Source organism: Chiloscyllium punctatum, chromosome 22, assembly GCF_047496795.1.
Source record: "Chiloscyllium punctatum isolate Juve2018m chromosome 22, sChiPun1.3, whole genome shotgun sequence".
Classification (NCBI taxonomy): Eukaryota; Metazoa; Chordata; class Chondrichthyes; order Orectolobiformes; family Hemiscylliidae; genus Chiloscyllium; species Chiloscyllium punctatum.
Window position 1 is genome coordinate 78,851,064 of NC_092760.1, and position 18,969 is coordinate 78,870,032.

Here is an 18,969-nt window from a genome sequence, read left to right on the forward strand (position 1 = left end):
ATGCAAGTTGATTTGCATCTAACTAAGCATGTTGTTTTCTTATATTCTTTCTCCATTTGTTGAGTATCTAACCTCCTTCCGAAAAGCAACTAAGTTGTTTATCTGCAGCTATCACTTGCAGTGAGTTCTAGATTTTCACATTCTTTGTTCTCTGATTTCTTGGTGACTCTTGGAATTGATGGTCTATACTTCTTCTGACTCCCAAGAGTTAGAGTAGACATAGTGTATTTTCTATCTCATCCTGTGAACTGGTGACAGAAATACAATAACAGAAATACAAATTATATATCTTATTGTACTCTCTCCAGTACTTAGAAATTCATTCACCAAGTTATTTATACATGTTTAGTATAATTTATCTTATTTTAATTGAAAGAAACTAAACTGCTAGATTAAAGAAATTGTTACCATCAACCTTCATGGGACTAGAAACTTCAACTTTCAAACTATTTCAGCAGCAGTTAAATTTTAAAAACAGAACTTGCCAGGTAGTCATCTTGGAATCACCCCCTAGCCATGGCAAACTGGCATAGGATAAGTAAATCAAGGCATTAAATATATGGCCCAGAGATGTCAATGTTGGCCACAGGCACCAGTACTAAGGTAGTGGTGTGGCATCACTTAAACTATGCTGGAACCAGTGTCCTGGTGAATGTAATACTGAAAACTGAGACATCTTTAAACTAAATGGATTGGGGAACTGGTGGTGAGATGGAGTGGGGAGATGTAAGGTTATAAAATGAGAAGGTATGGCAGCATTGCAGGGAACTATTTGGGTAATGATACCCAGAGTCCTACAAAAAGGGACAGTCTTAAAACACAAAACCATAGGATCTTATGGTTTTTGAGAATAATTTCCACTTCATTGTAACTGAAATATTTAAATTTTCTCACTATTAGAGTCGAATTTAAATTCGTTGAATCAATAATCATCTCTAAGAAGTAAGGTGACTCTCTTTTGCCTCTAGACCTAATCCTGTTTTTTGATTTGAGCAGTGTATTTATATCCAGTTTGGAAGCAGGCCACTTGGCCCATTTGAGTCCACTCTAACCCTTCGGAGAGTATCCCACCCTCTTATCCTATCCCTATACCCCTACATCTCTTCACCATCACTTTCATGTATTTCAGTTTTTACTAAGTATGCTCAGAATTTCATTTCCTTTTGATGTTACAGGCCACCTTATTGCTTGAGCGTGTTGCCTACTCGGGGCGGCTCAGTGGTTAGCACGGCTGCCAAACAGCACTGGGATATCTGGATTGATTCCCGCCTTAGGTGTTTATGTGGAGTTTGCATGTTCTCCCCATGTCTGCGTGGGTTTCCTCTGGTTGCTCCTGTTTCTTCCCACAATATAAAGATGTGCAGGTCAGGTGAATTGGCCATGCTAAATTGTCCCATGGCGTTAGGTGCATTAGTCAGGGGTAAGTGTAGGGTAGGGGCAAGGGTCTGGGTGAGTTACTCTTCGGAAGATCAGTGTGGACCTGTTGGGCCTATTATGGGCCTGTTTTCATACTGTAGGTAATCTAATCTAGTCTAAAGAGGGTTAGTAGAAAATGCAAAAATAATACTGGGGTAATTGGATCAGCAGCTGTTTCCTAGAAAGACTAATGTGATAGCTAATTCTAATTTGCAAATTTGTCATAACTTGAAAGGCTATATTTTCCACCTAGGGTAATGTTCGAGCAGCAGCTCTTACAACTTTGAATTCTTGGGTTGAGAAAACCGGTATGAAAGAATGGCTTGATGGTGAAGACCTTTCAGAGGAATTGAAGAAGGAAAATCCTTACCTCAGGCAGGAGGCAAGTCTAAGCTGATTCATTATCTTCAGTTAAATGTTTATCAGACTAAATGCTTATGTGTTTTTTACTGCTTAGTTATTAGGTTGGCTGGCAGATAAACTACCAACATTACGATCTGCGCCCTCTGACCTCATTCTTTGTTTGCCTCATCTCTATTCTTGCTTGGAAGATAGAAATGGAGATGTCCGAAAAAAGGCACAAGATGCGTTGCCCATGTTTATGATGCATCTTGGCTATGAAAAAATGGTCAGGGCTGCTGGCAAGTTAAAGGTACTTTTTCAATTTAAAATTTGAATTGTGGTTATTTTTATGTTGGATTTTGTTTCATATGGTGGAAGCAAGTTGATATCTTTACACAATCAAATTTCCCCCACAGAATTGGATGGTCATGTGTTTTGTTCTGTTTTAGGTAAAGTTTTAGGTATTTGAATCTTCTACTTCTTATCCTTGAAGTATTCAAGGCCACGGTGGTGGCATGGTGGCTCAGTGGCTAGCACTGCTGCCTCACAGCACCAGGGACCCAGGTTCAAATCCAACCTTGGGCCACTGTCTGTGTGGAGTTTGCACCTTCTCCCCGTGTCTGTTTCCTCCCACAGGCCAGTTCACCTAACCTGAACATTTTTGGACATGCGAAACTGTCCATTGTGTCCAGGGATGTGTAGGTTAGGTGCATTAGTCATGGTGTAAATATAGGGTGGGGGAATGGATCTGGGTGGTTTGCTGTTTGGAAGGTCAGTATGGACTTGTAGGGCTGAAGGGCCTGTTTCCACACTGTAGGGAATCTGTTTCTGTTTCTGAGTAACCCTGATTCTTGCTCCCACGCACATTTGAGCTCACCCAGGACTTTTGAGTATACCCTTATTGTCACCACAACTTGCATTATTTCTGATTTTATCACTTCATTATTTGACAAATGATACCTTTAATTTACTTTGGTGTCAAAAAAGTAACCTAAGTTTGGTTCTTGGTTAGCGACTCAACAAACTTAATCAACTGGAATGATTCAGGTATAATATTGAGTTTGTGGTATTAGTATAACTGAACATGATTCTTTTTATTGCTTTCTACCTAAGCCCACCTCAAAAGACCAAGTGGTAGTAGCTCTTGAGAAGGCCCAAGCTGTTGTGCCAGCCAAACCGGCAGCACCATCTAAAACCTCTTCAAAATCCAGTGCAGTCCGGCCATCAAGTTCAGGTATGACACTTCTCTCCGTATTTAGTCCCAAATTTAGTCAAGGTTTTAGCACAGTAAAAATTAATTTGATCTTTTAAATTTTAATGAATTCTGTTTTTCAACTTTTTATCCAATGCCATCTAAAGTTTTCTTGATGTTTCATACTTATTATCTTCTCTGGTAGATGTGTGCTTTCATCATTTAAAAGATTTTGTTTCTGCTTCTCCAGATCTTTCCTTACTATTTCTCATTTATGCTTAATACACCTGTGTATTTTCATCAATGCGTGTTTTGCTGTTTTTGAAATATTTTAAGATTAGTCTTTTGAATTGCTGCCTTATTCTTCCCATATCAGAACAGATTAGCATTGGTTTTACAAAACTACTTTTCAGTTTATCTACTGTTTTCCATTTGCTGTCATATTAAAGTGTGAAATTATTGATACCCTCTTATACATGTCTATCAACTTTACTTAACCAGTCTCCGTGCGTGCACATAATGCCACCATGAATGACGATACAGATGCTGTTGCACTTAAAAATGATCCTAAGAAAAGTAAAAGTGGACCTACTGCCAAAGTTAAGGTAAGTATCATGTTTATAAACACTTTGTTTTTAATTCAATGGTATCCAGTTGACTATCCTTTGACCCTTTTTCTCTTGAGCTACCTTCTCCCTGCCCCATCTCATTCTCCCTGTTCTGGAGGGTTGGTGAGTTGCTTCTTCCACTATGGGACACATCTTATTGTAGTTTAACTGGATTTTTGACCAAGGCATTTGATTTTAATTCCATGCAAGGCTGTTAAAGTTTAATTAAAAGCATTAGCAATATGTGATTTGAAAATGGAAATGAGTAAGGAAGTGACTACAGGGTGGACACTACAAATTCATTTTGGGTGATGGGAGAAAGGTTCCTAATAGTTGCATATCCAGTGCTAGGATCTTCCATTCTTCTGTTCCTGGATGATTCTAGGTAATTCACTACCTGTTAAAGCAAATCTCTGAAGTAATCAAACTAAAATGGCATCTGAAATTTTATTCCGTTTTGAATAAATCTAAAATAACCATGTTTTCCTACTCATTCTTTGTTTCTGTTGAGCTGTATACGTGACTATCGAAAGGATAGATAGGAAGGAAAAGGTGTTGCAGTAGCATTGTTTGTATGATGAGACAGTAGTGAGAAATTATTTTGAATTGGAATAAAGAGGGAAGATGATACTGGTAGACTCCCTAACAATAGCTATAAGAGACATAATAAATTGGAAGATTAAGAGGCTTTGAAACAAAGGCAGTGCTTTAATCATCATGTGATCTTTAATCTTAATGTAGATTAGGAGAGTCAGATTAGCAGAGAAAGCCATGAGGAATAATTCAGAGTATTTGAGGGAGTTTCTCAGAACAATGTTGTGGATCTAACTAGGTTTCAGGCTGTTTTGAATGATGGTATGTAAAGGTATTTACAAATGAATAAGAGCAGAGCTGGCTGGAAGGGACTGAGAAAGATTAATGGCAAGGATGGTTGAGGAGTGATGGCAGATGTTTAAGAAAATAGTTCATGGCTTTGACATTTCAGTCAGGAAGCAGGATTCTAGGAATGGATGAGTCAACTATGGTTAACCAGGGAAATTTAAGGATAACATCAAATTGTATGTCTTTTTTTTTCCATTCAGCGTGGCAAAGATGATAGTAGTAAGAAAGAGAATTCGGCAAGTTTTGAAAACAAACAGCAGAGGACTGAATAAAAGAGGTAGGGGTAGAACTTTGAAGCTTAAATAGGCAAAAGTGAGGACTGCAGATACTGGAAACTAGAGTCTAGATTAGTGGTGCTGGAAAAGCACAGCAGGTCAGGCAGCATCCAAGGAGCAGGAAAATCGACATTTCAGGCAAAAGCCCTTCACGAAGGTTGATTTTTCTTGCTTCTCGGATGCTGCCTGACCTGCTGTGCTTTTCCAGCACCACTCTAATCTAGACTTTGAAGCTTAAATGTCAGGTAACATCAATGGTCAGCAAGAGTTGCTTTAAATTTAAAACAACAAAAGAAAAAAGTGCAAGTGAATATAGGCCCCTTGGAGAATGGGGCTGAGAGAGCTAGAAATGGCAGAGGAGTTGAATAAAAGCTTTCCATCAGTTTTCTCTGTAAAAGACACTAATAGCATTCTAAGATTGCTAAATATTCAAGGGTAAAAGAAAGGAGAGGAAATAAATATTATAACTGTCACGAGAGGAAAACTAATGGGCTAAAGACCGATAATTCTCCCTTGACCTGAGAGGATGCATCCAAGATATTTGAGAGAGAGCCATACAGAGAATGCATTGGTAATCTTGTAGGAATCTTTTGATTCTGAAGAAGTCCCAGAAGATTGGAAAACTGCTAATGTAGTATATTTTTACTTAAAAAGGGAAGGAGACAAAATACAGATAATTAATGCCTGTTTTTGGGAAAACTAAAGGATGTTATAGAACAGTTGAAAAAACATAATGTGATTAAACCAAGTCAGCATGGAAGTTACAAAGGAAATCCTGCCTGACAAACTTACTGGAATTCTTTTGAGGAGATAGCAAACAGGGCAGATAAAAGGTAAGCAGTAAAGGTAATATACTTGGATTTTCAGAGGTTGATGCGTTAAGCTACTTAATAAGATGACAGCACTTGGTGGTGAGGGTACTATATTAGCATGGGTAGAGGATTATCTAATTAATAAAAACTGTATTGGTATTGGGGATTTTGTCATGGTGGAAGCCAGTAACTAGTGTGCCACAGTTATAATATGTTAATGTCTTGTATCCAAAGTTGGTTTCATCCAATCAACTTTGCACAAAAATAGACAAGCGGTGAGGATGATTTGCGATCTATAGAGGGATGTAGACAGGTTAGCTCAGTAGGCTGGGTGATCTAATGACACCAGTAGCTCAATTCCTGCACTAGCTGAGGTTACCATGACGATCCTCCTTTTTCAATCTCCCCTTGCTACTGAGTCATAGTAACCCTCAGGTTAAATTCTCAGCCAGTTGCATCTCTGAAGAGAAGCAAGCCCTGAGGTCCTCCTGGACAATGGCAATTTTATCTATAGACAGGTTAAACAAATGGTAAATGCTTGGTAGGTGGAATATAATGTGGGAAAAGGTGGGTTTTGCACTTTCGCAGGAAGCATAGAGTAGTTGAATGTTATTTAAATTGGAGGAAAACACCTGGAAGCCAGGGGGCGCAGGTATTTGATAGTGCTTGTCCATGAATGCACAAAGCTAGCATCTCTGTTCAGGTATTAGACAAAATGTTTTGAGTACCAAATTAGAGAGGTTTTGCTAAATCTGTGCAAGGCACTATCCGATAACTGAACAGTTTTGGGGTCCTTATCGAAATATAGATATACCAGCATTAAAACAGTGCAGAGAAGTTTCACTTGGTGGCTACCAGGTATGGAGGGATTGTCTTAGAAGGCGACGTTAAGTGGATTGGGACCTGTACTCATAAGAATACAATAGTGAGAGGTAACCTTGTTGAAATTATATAGCATTTTTCAGGTATTAAACAGATGGGGAAAGATTGTTTCCCTTGTGGGAGAATCTAGGAACAGAGGCCACAGTTTCAGAATAAGAAGTCGCACAGCTCAGACAGTGAGGCGAAGTTTCTTCTGAGCATAGGGAATCTGTGGAGTTCTTTACTGCAGGTGGTGGTCAAGGTTCGGTCACTAAGTATATTCAAGGCTGACATGGATAGATTTAGAATCCATGGTTGAGGAAAAGGTAGGAATTGGATTTGAGAATTATCGGATCAGCAATGATCTCTGGTGGAGCAGACTTGATGGGCTGAATGGCTTATTTCTATTCTTGCATTATATGGTCGTCTTTGTGCTGCTTCAGCAGCTCCTTTCCTCTACCTTAAAGCTGACATCCAGTGAACTGGTATCTGATTCTTTCCTGTAACTTATCTAATTTCCACTATTATTCTGTTACAACTGAAGTCTGAGGTTTTAAATAGTTAAATTTTCCTGCTGTTACATTTTCTAGTTCTTCATCCCACTTGGTTTCAAGATCAAACTTCAGCTTCTTCCATGTAATGTGGCAGTGATCCTTGTATACCTTCACATGATTTGAATTACTGAGCCTGAATCCACTTCCAAATCTTACCTGCTGCTGGTGAGTGGAGTGATAGGGGAGCAGAAACGTTTTCCTCCAAAGCTGTAGTTGGAAGTTGAATTTCAGTAAATGAAGACTCAGTAATCATGCCCTTACATCTCGAACTCTGCACCATGTTCCCCAACATTTGATGATTGTGAGTCTGGTTTCATCATTCTGACTTGGATAAGGACAAACTTGTCCATTATCTATATGATAAATTGGTATGTTGTGACAAATTTTGTATTTTCAACTTGTATTAATGTGCACTTGTTCCCTTATTTGGTACTTGAATATTCAATTTTTTTTTCTTTTAACCAATGTTAGGTAACACCACTTTTTTTTGTCCCACTTAGAAATCTAAATGTATAACACTAAGCACCAGTCTTATTTCCGTCCTTCACTTTTTTTGGTCAAACTATTTGTGTGTAATCAGTCAATGTCATGGTTTTATTATGAATGGATCTTTACTTTTCCAGCCTGGAATTAGTAAGAAGGTGCCAAGTAAACCAAATCTTAAGGATGATGATGATAAGTCGGGACCAATCTTTATAGTTATTCCCAATGCAAAAGAACAAAGAGTAAAGGATGAAAGAGCCTTAAAGGTGAGAGCTTGCACTCTGTTAATCTTTTAATTTAAATTTTCCTTTTTAGGAAATCATACTGTGTACTTTAGCAATTAGTTTTTCTACTTTTCTAAATAAAATCAGCTCTGTAGATCATTGTGTAATCAGGAGTTTATAAGCAGGAATAGGCCATTCAGATCCTCTAGTCTGCTCCATCATTCAGTAAGGTCATGGCTAGTTGTGCCTCTAACTCCACATTCCCACTGATCCTCAAACCTCTGATTCATTTAGTCAAAGTGTAATTACCTCACCTCATCTTATCCCTGTCTTCCCCCAAAACAGCAAGCATCATTTCATCCTGGCAAAGGCTGCTCGGGATCTTGGTTTAGTAAGATTGTTTCTGTTTTCTAAACTCTAATGTAAAGGTTACATATTTCCATTTATATTCTTTCTTAAATAAGGAGACCAAAATTGTGCATAGTACCTCCCCTGTATTCCCTTCAGTGTCACATACAGATCAAGCAAAACTTTGATATGCATTCCCTTTTACAATAAAAAGCAGAATTCCATTTGCTTTCCTAATCACTTGCTGCATCTGTACGTTAATTTGAGATTCATATAGCAGGACTCTGAGATACTTATGAGTTTTCCTGTGTCTCTTTGGGGGGGAAAACGTGTTGCTTTTATATTCTACCTGCCAAAGAGAACAAGCTTGCATTTTCCCATATTCTGCTCTCGTCTGCCAAGTTTATGGCCACTCTTGTAACCTATCTACAGAGGAACCTTGATTATCAGAACAAGATAGTCAGGCACTATTTTGTTCAGATAAATGATTATTCGTTCAAGCAATTCAATGCCTTTCCTCTGGGGCTCACTTTTTCTGTAAAGTCTGCTCCCTGTTCAGACTCGGCAGCAGCACAGCGCGTGCAAGAGCCCCTGCTCCCCCGCCTGTCCACCTCCGTACCCCACCTGCCCCGAACCCCATCCCACACCACTCCCTGCCCCATCCAATACCACCCCCATACCCTGCAGGCCCTCTCTGGGGCAGCTGGACTGGACACCAACAACAAGACTTTTGTGGAGGTGAGTCTCCAAATAGTGCACACCACACAACGTTTTGCTGCAATTTTTTGACAGGTTCCACCTCTGCCCTGTACAGGACAATGTTGGAGAGATTATCTGGGGAAGGGGGTTTTAGGGTTACGCCTGTGTAGAACTCCATTGAAAGTGTGGGAGGTCCATCATTTGGAGACAGTGTCGGCAGCATTGAGTTCACTTTTAACCATTGTAAACGAAAGGTGCGATCAGTGTTAGAAACGCCTCTTTGATGTAATGTTTGTCGGGACCTCTATCTTCTCCGGATAATCGATATTCGGATAATCGAGGTTCCACTGTATATCCCTTCTAATGTCCTGTTCACAATTTATTTTCTTGCCTATCCTTGTTATTAACAAACATAGCCACAAATGTTTGATCCCTTCATGGAAGTCATTGAGACAGCCACTGATCCTTGTGGATTTCACTTGTTCCATCTTGCCAAACTGAAAATTACCATTTATGTCTCCTGCCTGATTTCTGATAGTTAATCAGTTGTCGAGTGATGCATATGTACCACCCAACATAGAGTTCTTGCCTTGTGTGGTGACCTTCATGATGACAAATTGTCAAATGGCTTTTGATAATGAAGTAACAGTACGTTCACAAGTTTCCCTTGTATCCCAGTTGCCTTTTTTTTTTAAAAATTCTTCAAAGAATTGTAATAGAGTCCAACATGGTTTAGAGTCATAGAGATATACAGCATGGAAACAGACACTTTGGTCCAACTTGTCCACGCTGATCAGATATCCTAAATTAACCTAGTCTCGTATGGTCCATATCCCTCTAAACCCTTCCTATTCATACGCATCCAGATGCCTTTTAAGTGTTGGAATTCTAGCCACCTCTACAACTTCCTCTGGCAGTTCATTCCATACCCATACCACCTTCTGTGTGAGAGAGTTTCTCCTTGGGTCCCTTTTACATCTCTCCTCTCCCTCTCACCTTAAACCTATGCCCTCTCGTTTTGGATTTCTCCCACCCCAGTCAAGAGGCCTTGTCTTTTTACCCTGTCCATGCCCCTCCATAATTTTATAAACCTCTGTTAAGGTCTTGTGAAATTGTATTTCCTGTACATGGTCACATGGTTTTGTAACTGTCCTTGGATGACCTCTTTGATAGATTCCAGCATCTCTTCTCTCTTTTGTGGTCCCTCCCCAACCTGCCCCATTGAGAAACAGATCCTAAGTGAGCAGTAGTTTCCTACTTTTCTCCTTCCTTGAATAACGGCTGTTTTTGTTTTTGAAAACATTCTTTTTCATGACTAATAAAATTCCTCTTGGATATATGGATAATAAAAGCTTGTGTTGTTGAAAACTTTGCTTATGTTTGCATGTAGGTGTTGAAATGGAACTTCACCACACCACGAGACGAGTACACAGAGCAACTGAAAACTCAAATGTCCAACTGTGTAGCCAAATGGTTGCAAGATGAAATGTTTCATCCTGATTTTCATCACCACATTAAGGCTTTAACAACTCTGCTGGAGGTAGTTTTTTTTTAAAGAGGGGGACAAATCAATTTTGTCTGTTTCTGTTAGAAGATTATCACATTGTTTTTATTCGGTAGGATGAATTTGGAATTGATGATCTGCTTATATGTAAGATGTAACCGTTATTTTTAATGGTGTGTACTAACAAATCTAATTTAAATGTTAACATTCAAATTGTTTTTTTTTGTCTTTGTCTAAATTTAAGATTTAAATAAAACTCAGTTGTGCCAAATCTAATGCAAAAGGGAACATAAGCTTTTGTTTTAGGTTTTTCAAGGAATATCTTTTTCTTGGAGTTGCCATTCTCCATTTTGACATAGACCTGTTAATGTAAAATATTAAGGATGAAATGTTCTTGTGCAGTAATATTACTTTTGTGCCCACAGTCTTTTTAAATATATCTGTCTTGAGCAATGTACAAATGTAGTCTCCATCTAATAACAACAGCCTGAACTAGTTTCAGGCATTTTTAGATCACCTTGCTCCGTTTCATATTGATCAGAGTATGGAGGCGCTAAAGGAACTTTCCAGAACCCATTGTTTTTATTCTAGGAATGGTGCTTTTACATATTACTGCTTTTTAAACTCCATAGTAGGCATACTTTTTTTTTGCTTACAGATTCATGGGTAATTCTTAGCTACTTTCTGCTTTGCATAAATTATTGTGTGTATTTTCAGTTTTCCTGAGCTTATTTCCAACGCTTTGTTTATAACTGCTTGTGGAAATTGGGGAGCCGGGAGCTTTTGACTAATAAGTGATAGTTGATATTTGTCACAGTAACCAGGTATGTGCTGGTTCTTTTAAAAAAAAAAGTGGTTTGAGCTACATTTAATTTTCTTCGTTTAAGCTCAAAGTTGACTTGGTCATCTTGAACCAAACACATGTTGTCATGCTAATAGAGTAGCCTTTATTTTTTACCATCCTCTGTCTTTTTAATTACTTACACTGGGTGGGATTTGACTTTTCTGACACATGACGCCGTGTAACACTAATTTCACTTGGTGGTGAACTATAGGATCATATCCAAAAGCACTACAAATTACCTAACATTTATTATTAAGCAGTCTCAGAAGTTTTTGTTTGGTTAAGGACCAAACTCTACTTAGCAAACATTGAATTGGATTGGTTAACGCACAATATAAAGTCTAGGCTAGTAAGTGTAAATTAGAATTCATAGTTGATGTATGTAACTTTCCCTTAAATTGTTTTTGAAAAACAAAGTGAGGGCATTGTCAATAACCACAGAATGGTTATTTAACTTATTATGTAATGTGCCAGGTAAAGGTAGAATGGAGCAGATTTTTAAATTGATTGCTTTTCCCCTATAAAGCTTAATGCAGAAAAATATTTTGATTAACGTTCTTTTCATTCCTGGCCTTTACTGAGAGAGTGTGTTTCCCAAACCCTGGTTTCTGGGTTTTTGAAATCTACTCCGAGCAAACTCCTTTCAGCTGAAATCAGAAGGAGGGTTTATTAGCAAAACATTCAAATCACTAGCATGTATGAATGAGAAATCAAATAGCGCTGCTGTTTTTTTTTGCATCTTCTGGAATTGCTCGTTCAGCTCTGCAACTGCTCCTACCTGACATTTCTGCTGCTCTTGCATAAACAGTGCCATTGGCCTTCCTTGCATTTGTGGTAGATTCTGACTCAGTAATTCAGTAGCGCTTTTAAAAGTTGCTTTTAGTTGAATTTGAGCATGTACTGTATTATGTTGACTAATCCAACTCATTTGATGAAATATATTCCAGATATTTGCAGAAAAGTTATTACAGCTGAATGCTAACAGGGTTTCGGGAGGCAAGAAGTTACTTGATTGTAGAAGAAAATACCTTCGGGGATTGTGATTTAAATGTGCATGTTTGTTTTTCAAGGAAATGGGACCTTCAAACCATAAATATTCTGTTTTAAATTATTTTATTTTCTCTTAGCATTTGGAAAGTGAAACAGAGGGGACTGTTGCTTGCCTAGACCTTATTCTGAAGTGGTTAACCCTACGGTTTTTTGACACCAACACAAGCGTACTGATGAAAGTCCTGGAATACTTGAAAGTCGTATTTACAGTGCTGAGTAAAGAAGATTATCATTTAACTGATAATGAAGCATCTTCATTCCTTCCATATCTGATTAATAAGGTAAATTACTGTGTATTTTATAAATTGAATAAACCTTACAATGAGCATGGGCACTTTTAATAAGTTTAAGCAGTGATATAGAATAAGATGATATTGTTCAATGATGCTCTTGTAGCAAGCAGAGAAGATGATCTGAACGTGAACTGCCAAGTAATGTGTTGTTCAAGTATCAGGCACTGATTTATCTCCAAGGAAATTTGTCTCACCACTTCTCTAAAATATTCAATTGTATTATCAACATGGTTACCGAACAGCAGTATCCAAGCAATACCATTGACTAGAAATGTAACTGAGCCAGCTACAAACTGACTTCAATAACATCGGTTATTGAGAAATTATTCAAATCCATTTTTAAGGAAGTAATAACAAGGCATCTGGAAAGTGAAAACACTCCATCAGTCACTATGATTTTATGAAGAGTAAATAGCGTTTGAGTAATTTCCTTTTGAAGATGTACCAAGCAAGGTGGATAATGGGGATCCAGTGAGTATAACATCTAGAATTTCAGAAGGCATTTAATAACGTGCTGTGTTAATACACCACGTAACATCACTTGGGGTTAAGATTAATTTCAGCTTGTCTAGAGGATTGGCTCACCAATGGAGCAGAATCTGAATAAACGGGTCATCTTCTGATTGGTGAGATGTAACTAATGGATGCCACGCGCGATCCTTGGGCCCTGAGTATTCGCAATCTATATTGATGACTTATCCATAAGGATAGAAGGTAGTGTAGCCATATTTGCAGATGGCATGAAAATAGGTGTGATAGTAATTTGCAATGAAGAAATAAGAAACATACAATGAATATGAATAGTTTAGGTGAACGGACCAAAATTTGGCAGGTGAAATTTGATATGGACAAGTGAGAAATTATCCATTTTGGGCAGAGTTTAAGACAGCTTTTTATCTAAATGGAGAGAAATTTGTGTGCTTTGGTGCAGCAGGATAACCAGATCCTGCTATGAAATGCAGAATGTTAGTATACAGATACAGCAGGTAATAAAATAATTAGAATTTTGGCATTCATTGCTAAAGGAATTAAGTATAAAGGTAGTGAAGTGTTACTAAGACTGCACCTAGACTATTGTATGCAATTTTGGTCCCCTTGAAGAATTGGAGGCAGTTCTGAAGAGTTTCATTAGATTGATTCCAGAGATGAGAGGATTATCTTATGAAGAGAGATTGAGCAATTTAGGCCAATACTTGCCGATCAACTTATGTTGTGTTATAACCTGGAGTTGGACAGTTTTCCCATCGGGCAACTGAACTGTTTCTCACAGTTCCGCAGCTGGAATTGAGAAGAATGTGAAGAGATCTAATTGAAGCATAAAAAATTCTATGGGGGAAGTTGACAAAATGGATTTTGCCTTATGTGGGGCAATGTAGAACAAGAAGTCATAGCTTTAAGATAAAGGATAGTAGATTTAAAACAGATGAGAAATCCTTTTTCTGAAAGTGTTGGAAATCTATGGAATTCACTGCTTCAAAAGGGGTAGGGACAAATTCAACCATCAGCTGGAATTGGAAGATCATGAATCTTGAAGCAATTTTTCAGAATCTGCTGGAGTTCAGATTTTGCTAGAGAAATTGCCAATAATGACTTTTGCTGCTTTTTAAATATGGTAAGAAATACTCCTTATTTGGAAAGTTCACATCTTTGTTCATCTTGGAGAAAGGTGGGCAGATACGTATCGAAATCGGATACTTTATGTTGAAAAGTCACCGTGTTTTAATTTAGTCAAGAAATGGCGTATACACTGCATTTGTTTAAATTAGCAAAATGGAATAGCTTGTGGAATTTTTTCGTTTTAGGTTGGAGAACCAAAAGATGTCATTCGTAAAGATGTTCGATCCATTATGAATATGATGTGCAAGGTTTATCCAGCTAGTAAAATGTTTAGTTTTGTAATGGAAGGACTGAAATCAAAAAACTCGAAACAGCGAGCGGGTGAGTTTGTTGTATGCAATATGCTGTAGAGATTTTGTTTGTGTCCTTACTTAAACCCTAAACTTATATCAATTTTATGAAGGTTGGTAACCAGCACCAAGACTCAGTAACTTTCCCACTGGCCAGGTCTGAAAGAAGGTATCTCCTACACTGGCTAGTATGTGCTGAAAGCCAACATGTGGGCAAAAGCATACTTGACCTCATGCTCACCAATCCATCTGTTGTAGTTGCATCTGTCCATGATAATATCAGTGTGAATACCCTACAGAACATCAGTTGGCAAAATTCTATCTTCACCCAAGATGTTCTCAAGGAATGGACGGTTGGATCAAAGGGTCTGCGTCCATGTTCTGTGACTTTGACTCTGGCAGGTCACACATGTGTTCTGCATTGCCTAACTTATCCACCATCTACAATGCACAACTCTAGAGTGCCGTGGAATGCACTGTACTTGCCTGGGTGCATGCAGATACAACAATGCATAACTGCATTTTAACTTTTTTTTTATCGGCACTCTAATCACCCTTAGCATTCATCTCCTCCTTCCTGTTGCATGATAGAAGTATTATCTGCTATCTGGAAGATGTAACGTGGATCAATGATCCAACTCTGTGTGTCAGCGTTTTATGGTGTAAGGTGAACATGGGACATTTGAACCTAATGTGTTGCTGTTGGAATTTTTCAGAATGTTTGGAAGAGCTGGGTGCTTTAATTGAAGTTTATGATTTGAATGTCTGCCAACCAACTCCAGCCAAAGCACTGAAAGAAATTGCAAGTCAGATTGGTGATCGAGATACATCTGTTCGTAACGCTGCCCTAAACACAGTGGTTACTGTCTATAATATCTGTGGTGATCAAGTTTTTAAATTGATTGGGAATGTAAGTATTTTGTGACAAATTTGGGTAAAGAATCTTTTCTCCTTAGCAACTTATGTTGTTAAGTATAAGAAGTGGCAAACATGAGGTGAAAGTAAATATTTGATTGTGTTTCATTTAGTGAAGAGCCTTAAAAGTTTTAATCCTAGGTTGCTAATTAAGACGTGCAATTGACGCAGGGTCAAGAAGAGGTTTAAATTGATGAATGAAAGAAAAATTCGTTTGCGAGACCTAGCCCAATACTTGCAGCAGGACACCAAGAATTGAAATATCAGGGAATTGTTCCATTGCAACAAATCCTCAAACTTGTTATGTTCCAATGAATCAAATAATTTAGGCACTAGTTGGAACTAATAAGGATGGGTTTAAAAAAAAAAGATTAATCTATAAAACCGAAGAGTAAAGTCAAGGATGTATAGTGGTGTAATATTTTATGGTAAAGTTAAACCAGTTTAATCAGGAATAGGCAGAGTTCAATCAAGTTAGGAATACTGACACAAAGCTAACAACACCTATTGATATAGCACCATTACACAGTTAAACATCTCAATGACTTGTATAACTGCAAGTTATTAATATTCCATCTGGGAAAGTAATAAGATAAAACCAATAGTACTGGTGAAGCTAAGTGCTAGACAAGGGCAGAAGACATTGGGAATAATATTAGGAAGTTAGAGGAAAGAAAATTAAAAGAATTGTGGGGAGGTCTTCTATCTTGATGGATAAGGGACAAAGCAAATTGGAATGTAATCCTAATTGTAGTTCATGGATTGCATTTGAGACAAGAGTTTTCCAGAATAACAAGTTGAGTATCCAAGTAGGGAACAAACTTGTTAATAATGAGGCATGTTTAATTAGTATTCGTATAGTTGAGAACCTATTGGAAAGTGCAACATAATAGGATCAATGGCCCATTATGTTGGAAGTGAAATCATTAGGTCCAAATCTAGTGCATTCAATTTTAAAGATTTTGAGATTTGAAGGACAATTTTTATCAAGGTAGATTAAGAAGTTAGTTGAAATACTACTAAATGAACGATGGCAATGGCTTAATGAAATGTTAAATATAAATATTGCAAAATATCAGAAATACTCAATTATGCAACAAAAATAATTTGAGTTAATTATGCTGCTCAATTAAAATTGCCTTTATTTTAAGAAAAAGGGTATGTTTGAGCATCGGAAAGCATTAAAAATGAGAAAAGGGTGATCAAGAAGAGGGCAAAGGAGAAAAGTAAATCTACTAGTTTACTTGAGTCTGGATGAAGGAAAAATTGAGTTCCTTGGAGACAGAAACCAGAAAATCTATAATAGATAACGATAGGTATCAAAAATTTCATCTTTCTATACATTAAAAGATCAGAGTGAACTCAGAACTGTGGGGAGCCAATGATGAAAATGAGTGCATTGAACAAGCTGGCTTCAATGTTTCTTTCGTTGCTTTTAAATTTTATTCCACCTTGTCAATTGTGAAATGGTCTCAAATTGGCCAAATAAATTCAAAGCATCAGAACTAACTAAACTGTTATCGACATCCTCAAATTTTCTCTTGGCTCCTTAATCCTTGAGCATAGAATGAATTAATTTCTCTCCTTCTGGTCTTGCCTTTTCGTGATCAGCCCAACTTTGAGCCTTCACTTTTGGTTGACAATACCTCCAGTTTGCTAGTGCAAGAATTTAAATCAGTTATGATTTTAGCTGGGGTGAGTGTGCTGACACTAAAAGCCCACTGTTCCACAAACCATCTCAAATATATAACTGCCCAATTAAACCAGGAAGGTAATCAATTTAACTGACTACATTCAAGACTAAAGCAATTCAAAGTGTTTCATCGTTACAGACTACTGTAAAACAGCTTTGACCTTGCATTTACTGAAGAAAAGTATTAGTAATTTACTGCTATCCAACTTAACCTATGCATCTTATAACTCAGAATACGCATTCACACAATACACATAAAAGACACCGTTTGATACAGTTGTTATAAGAGGAAAGATATAGGAATAGGCCATTTGTCCTCAAGCCAGTTCTGCCATTCATTATGATCATTGAACTCAATAAACTAATCCTACCATCTGTCTTCTCCATCCCCTGTCCCCATAACTCTTGATCCCTTTAGTTACGAGAACTGTATTCCTTCTTTAAAGCATACAATGTTTTGATGTCAACCAATTTTCGTGGTTATGAATTCCACAGGCTAACTACTTGCTGGGTGGTGAGACTTCTTTTCACCTCAGTCCTAAAAAGTTTACTTCATAATCCCTGTTACCTTTGGTTCTGGATTACCCCACCATTGAGAACATCCTTTCCTGCACCTAACCGTAGTTCTGTTAGAATGTAACTGAGGTTCTTAGTGTGTGTGCTCTCTCATTGTGTGACTTCCCCAAAAAGGGGCAAAATATGGTCCTTAAAACTCCTTTGTAATGTTATTCTAATCATTATAAATAAAGGAATACTATAATGTGCAAAATTTAGGTAAACTATGTCAAAGGAAGGTTTTATGGAATTAACTGGTTGTTCTTTCCTTGAACTTTATTTCTTAGCTTTCTGAGAAAGAGATGAGCATGTTAGAGGAAAGAATCAAACGATCTGCTAAGAAATCATCAACTGTATCAACCAAGCAAGTAGAGGAGAAAGCTTCGAGGACGCAAGGACTAAATCCAAATGCAACTGCACCACGCAAGGGCTGTGAGGAAATGCCATCCAAATTGAAGTATGTTTATACTGCCGACTGTTTAGTTTAAATATAGTTTGCAAATTTGCACATTTTGGCCTTGAGCTTGTTTTGCTTTCCAATGAGATTGTGCTTAATTTGTTTTTATTTGTCTATATTTTCCTTGTATCTTTTGACATCTTTGGCTGCCAACTAGCTTTAATTACCACAACAGTATTTAACTTTTGTTTTGGGTGAGGTATTCCAAACCCCTCTGGTTTCTGCGAAGTAATATTTGCTAATTTCACTCTTAAATGGTTTAGCTTAACTATTGACCACGCCTTCTATCCTGGACTCCCCACCAAATGGAGATGGTTTCTCGAATCCACTCTTTTTTCTTTTTCTTCTGTTTCCCTTAAATCCCTTGTGAAGTCATCCTTTTTTTTTCTCGTGACATGCATCTCCAATTGCAGTGCTTGTAATATCACCAAGTTTGTCGTTGAGTTTGACAATGTGACTTATACTCTGTGATGCAGGTAATGCTTAAAGGCCTTTAACTGAAGAGCACTGAGGTTTTTAAAAAAAAATGAATTTCACCATTGGAACCAGCCAGTAAGTCAAGCAGGAGGGTTAAGCTTTATTAGCAAGCAGAAGCTAGAATTGAACTACAAAAAATGTTTGGAGAGTTGGGCAAGAATTGGAAAATCAATATGCTGGAAACAGCAGGACTAGCAGCTTCAGTGGTGAGAGAAATATTTAGGTTTTTAAAGTTAAATTAAAAGCAAAATCCTGTGGATGCTGGAGATCTGAATTAAAAGCCAAAGAACCGGAGAAACTCAGCTGGTCTAGCAGCACAACAGAATATCAACACCCTTTCTGCCTCCATAGATGCTATCAGACTTGCTGAGTTTCTCCAGCAGTTTAGTAACATTTAATGCAGTTTACTTTGTCTCATAGCTGGGAACTGCTACCTGAACTGTTTGCTGCTCCTCTAGCTTTACACTCGTGGGTTATCTTAGGTTGGAAGGTAGGATAAATTATCTATCACAGGCTTCCTTTTTGTTCATCCCTCGTCTCTCCTTACACCACCACAATCAATCCCCTCCTCCCACAAA

At 37.8% G+C, this 18,969-nt stretch overlaps 1 protein-coding gene across 4 annotated transcripts in view; it reads left to right on the forward strand.

Annotated features, from left to right (window-relative positions):
- ckap5 (cytoskeleton associated protein 5) overlaps nt 1–18,969 on the forward strand; it is a 121,446-nt gene that overhangs the window by 67,111 nt on the left and 35,366 nt on the right. For all 4 annotated transcript variants that reach the window (XM_072592678.1, XM_072592677.1, XM_072592680.1 and 1 more), the window contains exons 24-33: nt 1,670–1,798; nt 1,874–2,068; nt 2,872–2,992; nt 3,452–3,555; nt 7,566–7,691; nt 10,087–10,236; nt 12,172–12,375; nt 14,190–14,325; nt 15,011–15,204; nt 17,745–17,914. In XM_072592678.1, coding sequence (XP_072448779.1) covers nt 1,670–1,798; nt 1,874–2,068; nt 2,872–2,992; nt 3,452–3,555; nt 7,566–7,691; nt 10,087–10,236; nt 12,172–12,375; nt 14,190–14,325; nt 15,011–15,204; nt 17,745–17,914 — 1,529 coding nt within the window. The remainder of the gene's footprint in view (nt 1–1,669; nt 1,799–1,873; nt 2,069–2,871; nt 2,993–3,451; nt 3,556–7,565; nt 7,692–10,086; nt 10,237–12,171; nt 12,376–14,189; nt 14,326–15,010; nt 15,205–17,744; nt 17,915–18,969) is intronic.